The sequence below is a fragment of the Trichosurus vulpecula genome, chromosome 2 (genome assembly GCF_011100635.1).
Source record: "Trichosurus vulpecula isolate mTriVul1 chromosome 2, mTriVul1.pri, whole genome shotgun sequence".
Taxonomy (NCBI): domain Eukaryota; kingdom Metazoa; phylum Chordata; class Mammalia; order Diprotodontia; family Phalangeridae; genus Trichosurus; species Trichosurus vulpecula.
The window spans coordinates 393805018-393821650 of NC_050574.1; the positions used below are offsets into that span (position 1 = coordinate 393805018).

A 16633-nucleotide genomic window follows, 5' to 3' on the forward strand; every position below is an offset into this window, starting at 1 on the left:
GACATCACTGAGGAAGTATGAGAAGGGAAAAGGGAAAGGAATAAGCATTTATGAAGTACCTACTAGGTACCAATCACTGTGCTTTACAAATAGTATATCATTTGATCCTCACAATAATCCTATGAGGTAGTGTGACAACAATGCTGCTTACAGCTACTGTGGAGGTATAAGACCAATACCACCAGTACACAGGAGGGCTGCTAGCACCGGTTCATAGATCTGCTTTTCTAAGGAAAGCAACTTAAAGACATTTACAATCTCACTTTAATTAAATATACATATATCATTCACTCGGTTCAGGGGAAAAAGTCAGCACCCTGAACTTCTGAGAAAACACAAACAGAAATTACAAGCAGAAATTATATCAACAGAGCAAATAAACACCAATCAGCAGACAGGCTTCTATCTGTCTGACCAAGATAATATATAAATAGTTACCAGGGAGAGAAGCACCAACATCTGGGTTTTTAAAGCTGAGGGGCTCCTTAATGGTTACCTAGAGTCTCTTCTGGTCGAATCATACAAACACTCTTCTAATGAGTGAGCCCCAAACCAAAATGCTAACCTCAGAGTACATATACACTTCTTCAGGGTCAGAGGGCATCACAACCATGTGACTCAAACTCATGCGACTTAGGCTTTCTTGTGTCTTAAGCAGGTCATCAAAGACTCTTGATTTAATCAAAGGCAAGGCTCAACCAAAGGCACTTGATTACCTTAGTGCTGAGAAGCACTCCAAAAGAAAAAACAGCAGGGCAGCTAGGTGAATAGAGCACCGGCCCTGGAGTCAGGACGACCTGAGTTCAAATCTGGCCTCAGACACTTGACATACCAACTAGCTGTGTGACCTTGGGCAAGTCACTTAACCCCAATTGCCTTGCCTACCCCCCTCTAAAAAAAATCCAGTGAAAAGTCACACTTTGCTTGCCATTACATGTAGGTGCTGTTATTATCCCCAATTTACAGATGGAAAAACTGAGGTATAGAGAGGGTAGGTGACTTGTCTAGGATCAGAAATGTCTGAAGCCAGATTTGAGCTCGAGTCTTGCTGATTCCAAGCCCGGTGCTCCATCCATTGCACTACCTTACTGCCTTTATGATCAGAAAAGGAGATAGATGGGTAAGGGCAACAAGTAAGGAATAACAGACAAACTGGCTGAGGAAGACATGACTAAGAAAAAGTAAGCACAGAGATCTTCAACTAGAACCAGCAAGATGTGATGAGGAAAGAATAAATATGATCGGAGAAGAGCCAACTTCGTGAGCACTTTTGAGATTTCCTTGGCAAAGATACTAGAGTGGTTTTGCCATTTCCTTCTCCAGCTCATTTTACAGATGAGGAAACTGAGGCAAACAGGGTTAAGTGGCTTGCCCAGGGTCACACAGCTAGTGAGTGTCTGAGGCTGGATTTGAACTCATGCCCTCTATCCACTGTACTATCTAGCTGCCCCATTCAGTATATAAAGAAGCCCAGTCTTAAGGAAGAAGAGGGAGATAATGATGACAAGAAAAATGACAGGAAAATCCTATGCCCTCTACAATCTTTCATCAAAAACTCTACTTATGAAATCTATTTTTAAATGAAGACAGAAGTGCTTATCAAAGAAAAGCTATCTTGAAATGAATCACTGAGCTACTTATTTTCTTTCCTATCAAACATTCTTTTTCTCCTCCTCAACTTCCACCCATAGCCCCCTGCCAAACATACTACTGCTGATGGGAAAAGCTAAAAAAAAATCTGATAATTTTAAAATACTAGATAAAAAGAACAATTAACTCCCTGCTCTAGGAAAACAATAAGAAAAACCAATCACATTTTCCTGGCATTTGGAGGGCAGATGGGGGGGGGAAGGGAAGAGTTTGGGAGGGGGATGCTTCATAGTCAACAATCTAACCCAAGAATAAATATATCATTTAAATTTGTCAATCTGACAACCAATTATTTTTCTAACCATATCCGTCAGTACGTGTGTTATTTTAAAATAAAGAGTTCATCAATTCGACATTTGTCTCCTATTTTGGTTTCAAAATTATCCCACACTTGGCAAAGCAAAAATTTAAAAAAAAAAAGAAATACGTAAAACCTAGTTGCTTATTTTAAAAAGAGAGAGAGAGATCGGCAAAGGATAAAACAATTTATTCAATCTTAATGATAATGAATGTTAGCTGAATTTAACTGAATCTAGAAACTGGCAACTTTGTTAATTATGTGTTATTCCTGTTTTATGGACAGAAAATATTTTTTACATTTGTCAACAGAACTGTCACAGTAGGATGTGAATGGCAACAGGGGCCTGGCTAGTCAAACTGTGGATCAAGGGTTAGAGTTAAATTGGAGGCAGAGGTCTTGAGCCAGGACCCTCGGGCTACTGATTAATGTGTATGGACCTGCTCATACTCTCTTTTCCCTGGCAAGAAATGAAGAAGTCTCAATAAATGCTGGTTTATATAAATTCTACAAGATCAAATCTACTCACCATTGCTGTTTATCATCAATGTTTCTCTAAAACCGGTATCTTGTAAAGAAGGGCACTAAGACAGGCACAGCCTCTAGGGCTAAATGCACAAGTATGGCAGGCCAGTCTGCATACCTGCCCACTTATTCCACACTCCTTCATATCAGCTTTTTCTCCATACTCAGAAACATTCCTTTTACTCTAGATTCCCCAATTCACTTCTCCTAACTCATCCCAGATTCTCTCAAATCATTCTGCCTGACTCTACACCCACACACTGCCTTCTCTCAAACACCAGCATCAAGGATATATCCTGAGCCTTCCTAAACAACCTAAAGAATAATAAGCAGTTCTGAAGAGCTATGAGTCCTCATCAATTCTATGCATAGCTGATGCCTTTTGGAAGCATTCTTCAAATCTAACGTAAGGGGCTTACATGATTTGGGAGTTTCCAGGGCCAAAAGTTTCCAGGGTCCAGAAACTAAAAGATCAAGGCAGTAGGGTGATAGTATCAGAGGTAACAGCTTTGATGTTTGAGCCAAGAGTGTGGGAAACAAGAGGTCAACATCTGGCTTCTTGGAAGTCCCTGGTATCTGTGTTATACAAAGGCAAGAACTGAACAAATTTCTGGGAATTGAGAGTTAAGGAAAAGGTGAGGGAGTCTGAGGTGTCATTTGCCAGAAGCCGGGCAAATTCTGTAATGAGGAGGTCAAAATAGAGTTGTCACACCATTGGGTCTCAGTGGTCAAGGCAAGCGAAGGTCTGGAATCCAGAGTCAGGAAGAGTGAAATGATGCCAGCCAGCAACCTGAAGCATGTGGGAATGAGCTTGTTCCTAGGACATCTAGCACAGTGCCTGGCACATAGTAGGCACTTAATCAATGTTTATTATTAACTAGGGCAACATAGTTTTGACCTCCGGCATCTTTATATTTTCTGTTAAGGCTAGGTAGGCATAGACCTACAGGTCACATAATTCCAGAAGGTATTAAGGATAGAAGGGGCCATAGAAATCATTTAATCCAACCATTTCTATTTACAGATAAGGAGAATAGTAAGTAGTAGAGCCAAGATTTGAATGTTTTCTGACTCCAAGAGCTCTTTGTACTACATCATATGCAAGAAATAATTGCAGGGGGGCAGCTAGGTGGCACAGTGAGTAGAGCACCGGCCCTGGAGTCAGGAGGACCTGAGTTCAAATCCGGCCTCAGACACTTGACACATGTACTAGCTGTGTGACCTTGGGCAAGTCACTTAACCCCAATTGCCCTGCCCCCCCCCAAAAAAAAACAGAATGGAAGAGATAGGGAGGAAAAAATGGTAAAGAGAATTTACATCTTAGAAGAAATGACGGAAAATCCACCCAAGGCGTGAACTCCTTGAAAATAAAATAGACCAACAAGAAAGCAATAGTCTAACTGAAACAATGAAAAATAACAAAACAAAATAAAAATATATTAAAAAAGAAGTAATTGCAGCTGGTGGAGCACAGAGGCTTCAGGTGTGCTCTGATCAGACCAACAGAATGTTCTTACAAAAACCCTCTGTAACGTCCTGCCACAACCTGCTCTTTGGCTACAGAGGACTAACTGGCAATTATTTATCCATACCATACTCCATATTATACAACAATTATAGACAATTATTATATGGATGTTATACAACAATTTCAGACATCTAATTCCAAAGAGCTGAACAACTACATCACTTAGCCTACTACATCTAGTTGGCCCCAGACCTAAGAAAATGATCCACCTTCACATTTCATTCAGTCAACCATCCAGACCATCTTGCCATCTTCCTGCCACGAATGCCCCACTTATCCTCCACCTGTACCAGCACACGCCACACCAGCCCTCTGCACCCCAGACTTCCAAATGTCTCCCAGTCCCTGGGAAAGTTAAATCCATTCATCTTCAGAACTCTATCCCTAGTATTCAACAGTCTTGATGGATGACGATGAGTACAAACTAGCCCATTTATTTCACTATATCTAGCTAGCCCAAAACCAAGCTCCCCTTTCACATCCCATCCAGTCATCCACTCATGTAACCTTGTCATCTACTTGCCACACTACATAGTCCCCATTTTTTTCCATTTAATGTGATGGACACAGTAAAAAAAAAATCAATTGCTCTATTGGTGCTAGAAAGGACACATTCATTAACTGTCACATGGATTAAGTCATTATCCCTGCAACTCCATAGACCAAAACTTCATTCCCTTATATTCATTGTCCTGCCTTATAAAATTTAAGAGTGAGGATAATTGAGTCAATGAATTGTCCCACCCTCCTTAAAGTAAGTGATCAAATGTAACTGTGTGATGCCTTAAAAGAGAAGACTATATCTCAATCAATTAAACGAACTTAAGACTATGTATGAAAAATCTTTGAAAGGCATTGGATCAAGGCAAATGATGCTGCAGAGCAAATGTGATTCTATTGACTAAGGAAACCTAGTCAAGCCCTGGGGATCATCTATAAACCGGGAACCAAGAAATTCAAGCAGGTGGTAAGCTAAGCTGGAACAGTTCCATCAAAGACCCTGAGTTGCTTGGGTGGGGTGGCAACAAGAGCACCTCAGCTCTGGCCTTGGTCTCCTCCCCACCTTAGACTTTATGAGCTTTGGAAGGGTGGAGGTTTGGGACTTTTCTTTGGTACCCTAGCAGTGTTCCCAGGTCAGCAGCAGCTGAAGGCTATATTTGCATTGGGAGCAGATAAAGGATTAAATCTGATGAATAAAGGCAACTTCAAGACTCTATAAGTAATCTTGTAGCAGTAAAGCTACATGTCCAAGGGGAACAACATGGGTAACCACAAAGGAGAGAAAAGGTCTTCCAGCTACGAGGAACAGCGAGTTACCCCTTTGTCCCATGTGCCATCTAAGTTGAACCCCACAGTTCTCTGTGCCCTGTATGTACTTGTGGGCGTGTGTCAGAAACTTTGGGGGAGATGTTTTGTACAAACCGTTCTTACTATACTACTTTAGTAAATATTCCATTTCTAAAAACTGATTGACTGGCTACTTTCATATCCACTGATAACAACTTTAACAGCTCCACCTCCTCAGAACTGCCTCTAGAGCCCTGAAGGGAAATATAGCAACCAAGTTCTAGGGTTCCTATTTGCCACTGAGAGCAGGACTTAAGACAAGTAAATCCATAGCAACAACTACTGAATGTAAACTCCTCAGGGTCAGGGAGTTGTCTCTCTCTCTATCTCCCTCTCTGTTTCTGTCTCTGTCTGTCTCTGTTTCTCTGTCTTTCTGTCTCTCTCTCTCTCTCTCTCTCTCTCTCTCTCTCTCTCTCTCTCTCTCTCTCTCTCATATTTGGGCCAAAGGTGGGGAACCTTCAGCCTAGAGGGCCGCATGTGGCCTTGAGCCTGCAGGTTCCCTACCCTCGGGCCTCATGCTTAGCATAGATAATGCCATAAGAACTTAATAAATTAATTTTCAGAAATTTATTTTTCACCAAGGATTTTTATTTAAACTTTATTTACCTAAATATATTAGCTATTATTATTTTTTGTTTCTCCCATTCCCTCTAGCAAAATTTAAGTTCCTTGAGGGCAGTTACCAGGTTTTAGGTTTCTTCCTATCAGCTGTAATCCCTTTCATCCTACTGTGTCTACAGTAACTGCTTAAATGTATTAAATCTACCTAAAAATGCATTTCATCATTGCACATCTTAATCAAGAGGCACTGATAGAACGGGAAAAGTCCTGGATTCAAATTCAGAAAACCTAGTTTCAGTTCCCAGCTCCTACTTCTTACTAGGAGCGTGACCTTAGCCAAATCTTTCTAAGTTCTCTGTCCCTCATTTTTCTTATCTGGCAAATGAGAAATAATAGTGATTATGCTACTTATACCAGTGTCATTATAAAGAACTAATGTAAACACAATATATAACCATAAAACACTATACAAATGTCAGTTGTAATTGTAATTAGATCAACATTCATTATTTTCAAAGTACCTGTCTTTTATCTTTTAAAAACACTTATTTCCAAAAAGAAAACTTTTTTTAAAGTTCTCCTCTGACCAAGAAAAACAATCTGAATCGTTTCATAATCGTACATGAGGTCTTTCTTTATTTGATATATGCAGAATTTTTCCTCCCCTGAAAAGAGTGGGAGGAAAGGAGGATGAGAAGGTACCCAGATGAATCAGTAGTCCAGCCCAGAGAAGGATGAAAGAAAACATCTTTGGCCTGAGCCTGCTCCTTAAATTAGAGGCTCTGAGGGGGATCAGCCAATCAGAAGATGAGCCTCAGGGGCAAACGGTACTTCCAAAGCAAAAGTCCAACAGAGTGAGCTTCCAGGTTGAAGTGATATCTATGGAATGGTAGAAAGCCCCATTTTCCCTCCCCATTTTCAACTTCCTCTTGTGTGTTGTTCCCCCACTCTCCACCCCACCTCACCCCACCCCCACCCCCCCACCAGATAATAAACACCTTAAAAAAGAGATTTTTGTACGTGTGTATTTGATAAAACCTTTCAAAGATTTATCACCACATTTCATTCTTTACAATCCTATTCCCCTCATAAACAGGGCTTGAAGTGAGAAAAAAATAGCAGCACTCTGTGTATGGTTTCACTAGAAAAATAAGATGGTGGGAGAACTTTAAAAGGGACCTCTTTAGGCCCTCCTGAAAACCAACATTAATGATATCGGTAATTACAATAGTTAATATTTATATAGTAGTTTAAGGTTTGCAAAGTGCTTTATATTTGATGCTCACAACAATCAATACACAGGTGTATAAATACACTTTTAAATAGAAAATTATGGATATAAAAATGCAGAAATGTGTATATGTGTGTGTGCATGCGTGTATGCGTGTCATATTTTTTCCTTACCTTTTTCAAAGTAAAAAACAACTCATGACAATCCTGTGAATTAGATGCAATTATTATCCCCACTTTATAGATGAGGAAGCTGAACCTATATGAGGGAGTGACCTTCCCTCAGTCACATAGCTAGTAAATGTCTAAAGCAAGATTTAAACTCGGGTCTTTCGGACTCCAAGTCTAGCCAGCCATCTATCCACCAAGCCAGCCAGCTACAACAAAGGGATAGTATTCCATCTTACTCTGTCTCTCCGACAAGCCCTGTTGATCAAGGGGTTTGGTTCCTTATCTTTTTGTGTATGTCTGGTGAAGTCTATCGACACCTTCTGAGAATAATGTTTTTAAACATGTGAAATAAAATAATAGGTTCACAAAGCAAACCAATTATATTGAAATTCAGTTATCAAAATATTAAAAAAAAAACAAGTTTAGAGACTCCAGATTAAGAACCCTGACTAGTCCAACTTCTTCATTTAACAAATGAGGAACAACGTTGTGGCATAAAGAGTTTAAGAGACAGCTTAAGTGACTACATGGGTAAAGGTGGAAATTGAACCTAGAACTTTTGATTCCAAATTGAAGGACAAACAACAATCTTACTATGCATTACAGTGTTTCCTATACTTCTACTCTGAAAAGTTCTGATGCTTCTTGCAGTTGTGTAAGGTCAGGCCAGACCCCTTCAGTTCTAAGTCTTTCCCTAATTTTTTAAAAGCTGAATTACTCAGAGACAGCTGCTTTTAAAGTAGCTATTCCAGGAGGAGTAAGGGGGTGACATTTTGAATTTGGTTTCAAGAGTAGACCCTGTTTTCCACTGTAGTCCTACTTTGATCTTTCTTGATAGGGTGAAGGTGAAGATGACTCTAAATCCTGTAAGACTATGCCAGTGAAATTTATACTTTAAACAGTCACATCAAACTCCAAAGAAAAGGGCTCCACTAAACTATACCTAAAGATCCCTGCAGGTCACATATCGACTTAGAAAACCACACATTTTATGTCTTTCTTTTTTTTTTTAACTAATTCATTAAAATCAGATGGGAATTACATTTTAATCTTATTTGGCAGCACTTAGTATTGTGGGCCAAATGTGACCCCTGGGCCGTGTTTGACACGGGTACTCTACAAGACCCTCCTCAAGTAGGCAAGGCCTTGAGTGGCATCCTCTCTGACTTAGCTTTGTTGACCCAGTTCTGTCCCGACTCAGTAAGTAATACATACCCTGGGATCAGAGAATGTCCACCACCTTTGCTTTGCATACCACTCGATTACTCTCTCTGATTTGTAAGAACTATCCATCGCCTTGCTTATACTTCACGAGTTCCTCCTCTCACATCAGTGATAATATTTTAAAGACATGAACTATATTCAGTTTTATTGACATCAGAAGTGCATAATATCTCTCTTGGGATTATTTTACATGAGCCTAGGGTGAAAGAAAGATTTCCTACCCAACAGTTAGTGAATTCCTCAAAACAAAATGAAGTACACTGGGAAATATTGTTCTGTAGAAACGACTATGAGATGCAACCTGGTATAGTGCATAGAGAACTGGCCTCAGAGTCTGGAAAATCTGGATTCAGGTCCCACTTTGACAGCTATGGGCCATGTGACCCTGGGCGTATCACAGTAACCTCTCAGCACCCCAGGCAACTCTGTAAGACTATACATTCCATAGTTCTATTAATGCTAATCTCCTCATTAAGAGACCCTTATACCAACGAAATCAATAAATCCAGTCGAACACCAGAAATAAGCCCAAGAACTGAAGCAAGGAATAAAAATCAGATTTCCTCCAAGCCAAGAACTATCAGGCCCAGGGTGATCTAATACCCCCACTTTGGGCCAGATTTTCTTAGGTTTTAGGACTTTACAGAGAGAGCCTTTTTTAAAAAACAATCCTGTATTTATAATTTGTAATCTTTCTGTTTTGCACCTTAAATTCTTAACAGAGGAGAGAGATTTTAATGTCAAGAAACCAACGTGATGTATAGAGTTAGATTTGAGGTCTGAAGACCTGGATTCAAATCCCGTTTTTATCACTTACCACCTGTGTAACCTGGGGCAATTCCCTTAAGTTCTCTAAACCTAAATTTTCTCTGCTATAAAATGAGTTTGTTGGACTAAACGATCCCTCAAGTATCTGGCAGCTCTAAATCTAAGATTTTGTGATCCCTCTTTAGTCCAACATCATTGCAGCAGGAGACCAGGTTAACTTCACTAAAAGTCTGAGTTGAATATTTTTTTAAAAATCCAATTTAGTTACTCTCAGGCACAAAGCATGTTACTGTGTAAGTACTTATGGGGTGAAGCAAAAATGAAATCAATGATAAACATCATAGGTCAAAGAAATACATGCATTCTCTAATATATAAGAACTTGCCATCAAATGTTGCTGGTTGAATTAAAATCAGCCATTCCACAATCATTTGAGAGCCTATTCTATTTAAACATTGTGCTAGATAGGGAAGATTGAAAGAAATCTTTAATTTCCTGAGTCTTTGGTTAGAAAAGTAGTTGAATCCCCCTTAAGAGTAAGATCTTGACATTTCAGAGGGAATGAAGCATTTAGACTCCCATAGACAAATCCAAATCTGTGAAATTTTATGAAGTGTCCATATGTTCTGCTAGAGTTACTAAAGGTTCATTGACTATGGTACATGATTTCAGAGTACAACTGATAATTTATGATTTGACTCAATTCAACAAGCACTTTATTAAATGTCTACTATGTTAGGCCTACCTTTAAGGAGTTTGCATTCTATCATGGGGAATAACATATATAGATTATAGCATATTAAATACAAGAAAGGCTGTGTGGTATAACCTTTTACAGGGTATTTCTAATCATGAAAAGGTTGGATTAAATAATCTCTGAACTCCCTGTCATTTCTAAGAGGGAAGAAGGAAGGTAGAGAAGGAGGAAGGGAGGGAGGAAAGGAAGAAGGAAGGAAGGAAGGAAGGGAGGGAGAAAGGCAGGAAGGAAGGTAGGAAGGGAGAGAGGAAGGGAGGAAGTAAGGAAGAAAGGGAGAAAGGGAGAGAGAGGAAGGGAGGAAGGAAGGGAGGGAGGAAGGAAGGAGAAGAGGAAAGAAAGAGAAGGGAAGGAAGGAGGGAAAAGGGAGGAAGAGATGAAAAGAGGGAGGGAGGGAAAGAGATGGAAAGGAAGGAAAGAAAGAAAGAAGGAAGGAACAAAGGATTGAAAGGTACAGACCTGGGATTGAATTAGTGTTCTGACAATGTAGGCTATCAACTATTCTGTAATTTATAGCATTAGAGAATCATCTGGTGCGCTAAAAGGTGAAGTGACTTGTCCCAGGATCACAGAGCCAGTATATGTCAGAGGTCACATCAAGAACTTGGATCTTGATAATGAGAAAGGTTCTCTATCCACTATATCTTGCTGCTCCTCTTTATTAATACTAATTTTGGTTTTTATTAACCATATTTTTTTCTGTTTTCCTAATCTAGAGTGGCTTTAATTTCCTTCCTGTCCTCTTGATCTAATGTGGCTCAATTTACTTTTTTTAAGCCAACAATGATTAAACAAATGTCAAACTACACTTCTGGAAAGTAAAGAAACTGCACCCAGGACTGCTACAGAAATTAGTATTTGGCAAGACTGCTGAGCTGGTTCTCTTACAAAAAGCATTTAAGATTGTCATAAAATTTCTTGGAAGATTCCAACCAAATGCATGATGTCCCAGAGGGTGCTAACTAAAACACAACATGTATCAATCTTGCCAGCAGAAACAATCTCTGCTAGATGAAACAGAATTAGGTGGTTTTTTAACTCACCTCTCTTGCATGAGGAGTGGGCCAAAGCCATCATCCAAAGCAATACAGCAGTCATCCTCTTCTGTTCCGCCGGGAGAAGATTTCTGGGACTCCCCTTGAACAGCTGCTATCCTGTGGAACTCCTTCAGCAACCTCAGCTCATTAAAGTTGCCAGTAATTGGTTCAGCTCCCATATGTCCATGTACATTTGCATGAGCTGGAGCCGATGTTTGATTTAAATCCATCTCTAGCTCTCTGGAAATGACTCCTCCATCTTTGTTCTCCAAGTACATATTTCTGATGCAGCTCCTATCACCTAAAAATTGGTCCAAAAATATACATATATATCCAACTGTCAGTATTACATTATTTAACTCTATTCTAGGAGTTTCATGCCTTGAGACTGTCTTACAGGTGAGAGAGCCTAATTATGAGGTCCTTTGATTGTTTTAGTAATGTTTTAGTAATGCCTTTGGATCAAGTGTTTTATATCAAATTGCACTTGAAATTAAGAGAGCTAATATGAGGTTAAGGTATATTAATATTCAGACTCAGAATTTTCCATGTTTGTCTTCAAGTCACCATGTAAATCTATCACCAGCCTAGGCATCATTGACCACATAGCAGTGGAGAAAGCCCCCCTGAGATGACTTTTGGGGAGAACCATGCTTGCCCTAAGTAAAAATAGCTTCTAAGTGAGAAGGGTCAGGATGTGCTTCTGGTTAGAAAGAGGGCTGAGTTAGGAGGTTGGAATCCATTCATGAGCTTTTCTTGTTATTTCTCTATTTTGTTGGTTTGTGATAATGACATGAAAGAATAAAGACAAGGGTAGGGTCAGAGGGGGAGAAGAGTACCTCAGAACATCCTAGTAAAAGCAGAATACAATCCAAAGAAGAATACAAGATCCGTTTTAAGTTTTCCTATTAGTTAAGGTATCTTCCCACTACTAAAGTCATGAAATAAAATGTTTACTTGTTTGAATTTTCAAAGACCATAAACGCTTTGTCAAAAACAGCAAGGAGGTTTACTCGTTGGCAAGAATACATTGGAAGGTTAAAACTAACAATAATATAGTTATTAAGCTGCCTGAAAGGAGCTTAACACACGTAGTACCTTTGCTGAATATTGCCTCTGACTTGATTCTGTACTCATAGCTTATTTACATACTGCAAATATCTAAAATTGACCCAAGTACAGTGAGAATACTAGAATATTTAATGTCTAGACAGAAAACTATTCTCATACCTTACCATCAGCATAACATCGAGAACGTTATTCACATAAAATGTGGCATTTTCAGGGAAAATGTAAACTTATCATAGTTCGGCCTAGCCTTAAACCTATCATCTTCTTTTATAAGCATAATTAATTTGCTTCCTATGAAAGAAGGAGTTAAAGATGTGCCTAATTAACCATTTGATACATATGAATGACACCAAGCTATATGGCTTCACCAGGACACCAGTGTTCAAGTTCCTTCCAGGCACTTATCACCTACGTGACCTTTGACATTATTACTTTGACAGTAATAATAACAGCTAACATTTATATAGCTTGAATATGTTATCTCAATTGATGCTCATAACAACCTTGGGAGGAAGGAACTATTATTCATCCCCATTTTACAGATGAGGAAATTGAGGCTAAAAGAGGTCAAATGGCATGTCCATATGGACAGACAGCTAGTAAATTTGAACTCAGGTCTTCTTAATTCCAAGACTAGCATTCTATGTACTCTGCCTCCTCACTGCCTCAATCTCTCTGAGTGTGTCACTTGGACTCTCTGGGCTTGTATCCTCAGTAAATTTAGTAGAAGACTGGAAAAAATAGACATGGACATTTATTTACTAGTATACTGTTTATGATTTCAATCTCATTTACTCAGTAAAATTGAGGAGATTAAACTCAATGGCTTCTAAAATTCCTATCACCTCTATGATCCTGTAATCCTAAAATTGACCCAAGAGCCCTCCATGGCGGAAAACGAAGACATTGGATATTAGGACATTTGGCCCACATTTGGCACAATTTTGGTTAGCCTTCTGGACCATAGATCACAAGGAATGTTTATGGATTGGTCTTCCTTTTCCTGCCACGTTATATTCACAGGATTTAATTTGTTCACCACATTTGTACATAGTACAAAGGTCCCCAAGGGCCATCGAGGACACAGAAGCTTTTGAATAAATTGGAACAAAGGTATAAACAAAAGCTCTGCCCATAAAATCTGTTGCAAGGGAGTATAAACGTTTTATCGTTGTGTCGAAATCCCTTTATTGATAACTTCTAGCACGAGCAGCTGTGGTATACAGATAGAGGGGAGAAAAGGTGAGGTCATAAATTTTTGGCATCCACAGAATATTCAAGAATCACAGTAAACCAAGATTTTCACGAAAGTAACAAAATGGAAAATATAATAACTTCAAACATTCTGCTGGGTCTCTTTTCTCTCCTGTTCTCCCTCAACTCTCCCTCCTTGGGTCTCAAAGCTTCTCCGAGATCGAGAACAATAAGCTCATACTGCACCCTAGTGGGAAGCCTCTCCCAAATCGCCTAGAGAGGTTCATAGATTGTTAGAACTAGAAAAAGACCTTGGAGACAGATCATCTGTCCCTATCTTCTCATTTAAAGTTAAGAAAACTGAAGCCAAGAAAGGGGAAATGACTTGCCTAAGGTCATCTAGGTTAAAGACAGAGCCAGGATAAAAATTCGAGTGTCCTGACAGACTGTCCATCACCAGCACCCGACTGCTGAAAGAGGCAAGTAGTAGTGGATTCATCCCATTCTGTCAGATATAATAAATGAATGCTAGGTACAATAAAGGATGGAAATACTCTTTTATCCGTTCTTATCCTTCGAGCTTATATGAAAACTCATTTTTTGCAATGACATTTCCCATCCTTTCTGTTAAAGCAAAGGTGAAGTAAAAAAAAATCCTTCAGTTTCATTGAACTGACAAAGAAAAGGGAGGTTGTTTTTCCTACAATTAAAATGGGGGCAAAGAAGAAAGGCAGATATAGAGAAATGAAGAAGTAAATCTAAGAATGTCATGAATTAGTTTTCTAAGAAAAATCTATATCTCTCTAAGGTTTTAAGAGAAAAGTTTGTTGAAAATAAGTATAATGGGAGTAGGCTGGCCAATGGAGGGTCAGTCCTTAGAGGATGAATGAATATTCTCTGCTTGGTTTCAATCTACCACGGAGGATTTTGGGGAGCCAGTTTCTGACCATGCATGATGAGGGACACAGAGAAGGGCTTGTACTGTGTGAGGACAAAAACATTTTTAAGCTGGAGAATCGGAAGACTCAGGGGTTGGCACTCAGTTTGGCCTCAACAATTGCTGAATCATTGGTTCTTCTGGCTCCTTAGTCAATGAGATGGTCAGAATGTGATTTCCCAACTGAAACAAAGAGCAAATATGTATGCATCCTCCAAAGATACTCCCCATCATAGGCAAATCTGCCCCATTTACACGAGTAAATGATATAATAGTAACTGAAATCTCATTTGATTTTCTTGCAACCATGTAAGGTAGGCATTACACAGATGAGGACACGGAAGGGTAGGAATAAGAGGTACGAAACCTCGCCCATTCCACAAACTCCCTAACAATGGACCAAGTACAAGCTAGTGGCCCATGAGACACAAGAAGAAATATAAAAGAAAATTCAAAAGACTGAAAAATAGAAGAAAATGTTAAGATATATCACAGCAAAAATAACTGACCTAGAAAACAGAAAAAAACAAATTAAGAACCCCTGGACTTCCTGGATGACAAAGAAAAAAAGCCTACTCATCACATTTCAAGAAATCTTAAAAGAAAACTACCCAGATCTCTTAGAACCAGGAGGCAAAGCAAAAATAGGAAGAATCCTCCAGTCACCTCCTAAAATAAATACCCAAATGAAAACTTCCAGGAACACTATGGCCAAAATCGAGAGCCTGCTGGTTAAAGGGGGGAAAAATACTGCAAGCAGGCAGGAAAAAAGGAAAGGAATCCAGCTCAGCAATTTATTGGTACGATCTTGGGCATGCTAATATTTAACCTCTCTAAGCCTCTATTTTCTCATCTGTAAAATGAGGTGTTGTGTTGGAGCTCAAGCTCAAAAGTCCCTTCCAAGCTGTAAATCTATAACACTACTACCCCATTTGGTATTGTTATGCTGTATTATATTATTATACTGTGTTATTACATAGTGTGATACTTGCTGTTATGCCAATCTTCCTGGCATGTAACTTAAAAAAAAACCCTACACTGTCTTTAGATTGAAATCATAAACAGCATCTTAGTAAATAAATGTCCATGACTATTTTTTTCAGTCTTCTCCTATGTTGTACTTCATTATAATAAAATAAGGAGAGTCTTAAGCAGTCCAGTGATTGGAACAGCCTGAGATCTCCACTACTAGACTTTGCAAAAGTAAAGTTGGTAGGCACAGAAACAAAAAGTTTGTGACAACTGATACTCTTTTTTTATCTTTCTCAGATCATAGCCCAGACTTTTTCTTGATCTCTGCTATAGTTGCCTATCTCTAAACAGACAGGCTGTATACTTCTTTTCTTGAGGCTCAGATGCTCTTAAGGAAATGGTGATGATAATTTCTTGAAACTCCTTACTACTAGCAATCTTCTGGGGGTAGTGCTGCGCGGGTGGAGGGGGGGTGGTGCAAAAAAAAAAGTTGAGAAGGATAAGCTTTCTACTTATTTGGTTTTTGTTGCAGTTTAAAGTTTGGATTAATTTAGTATAGAAAACAAAGTAAAACTTTTATTTCAAAGTATGAATCAATTTTATTCCCTTCGAGGATGGAAATATTTTTCCATCTTATTGGAGTATATGCTCTATGTGTTTTAAAACAAAGCACGATAATCCTTTTGGCAAGGTTTGGACTGGTTTCTTTCCAGGGAGAGCCTAAATTGCTAAAGATCCTAGGAACTGTATTTCTTCAAAGCTTAAGAAGAGAGAACACTGACAAGTAGATAAAGACTGGAGGACAGAGTTTCACCTAGGATTGGACTAGAAAGCCCTCAAAAGAATTGAAAGGTGATGGAGTTCCCTCCCCCCAGTCACACATGTCCCATCAGTGGGTCTGCAGTTCTCCCAAAACCCAAGTTTCCAACAAAGATTCCAAGTGGTGAAAACTAAAGCCACATTTATTTGTTTGTTTGTTTGTTTTACCAAAGGCACTTACTCAGATGGCCAGAAACATTAATGAAAAAAACAGATACGAGAAAATGGCAGACCTCGTTCCCGGCCCCTGCCTCATCAACTGGATGTTACTGACCTAGCTCCTTTTATTCCATTAAAGACTACATCTGACTGCTCTAATCTTACTTCTTCTTAACCCCCCTGGATCACCCTGACTTGTGTATTTCCTCGTGACCCTTTGTTCATGGCATAATGATGTAATCATGAGTCATTCATATGTTTCCTGAGTAAACTTCCAAGAACAGAATTATTATGAAACTGGACCTCATAAAATTGACCTTATAAGATGATAAGCCTAAACCTGTTGTGACCTCTAGTGGTTGCAAAAAAGAAAAATACATTTAGGAAT

The 16633-nt window shown here is 39.1% G+C and overlaps 1 protein-coding gene across 1 annotated transcript in view; it reads right to left on the minus strand.

Moving 5' to 3' along the window:
• OCA2 (OCA2 melanosomal transmembrane protein) overlaps positions 1 to 11371 on the minus strand; it is a 625581-nt gene extending 614210 nt beyond the window's left edge. The window contains exon 1 of the mRNA XM_036747301.1: positions 11100 to 11371. Within this exon, the coding sequence (XP_036603196.1) occupies positions 11100 to 11371 (272 nt within the window). The remainder of the gene's footprint in view (positions 1 to 11099) is intronic.
• Positions 11372 to 16633: the final 5262 nt, after the last annotated feature.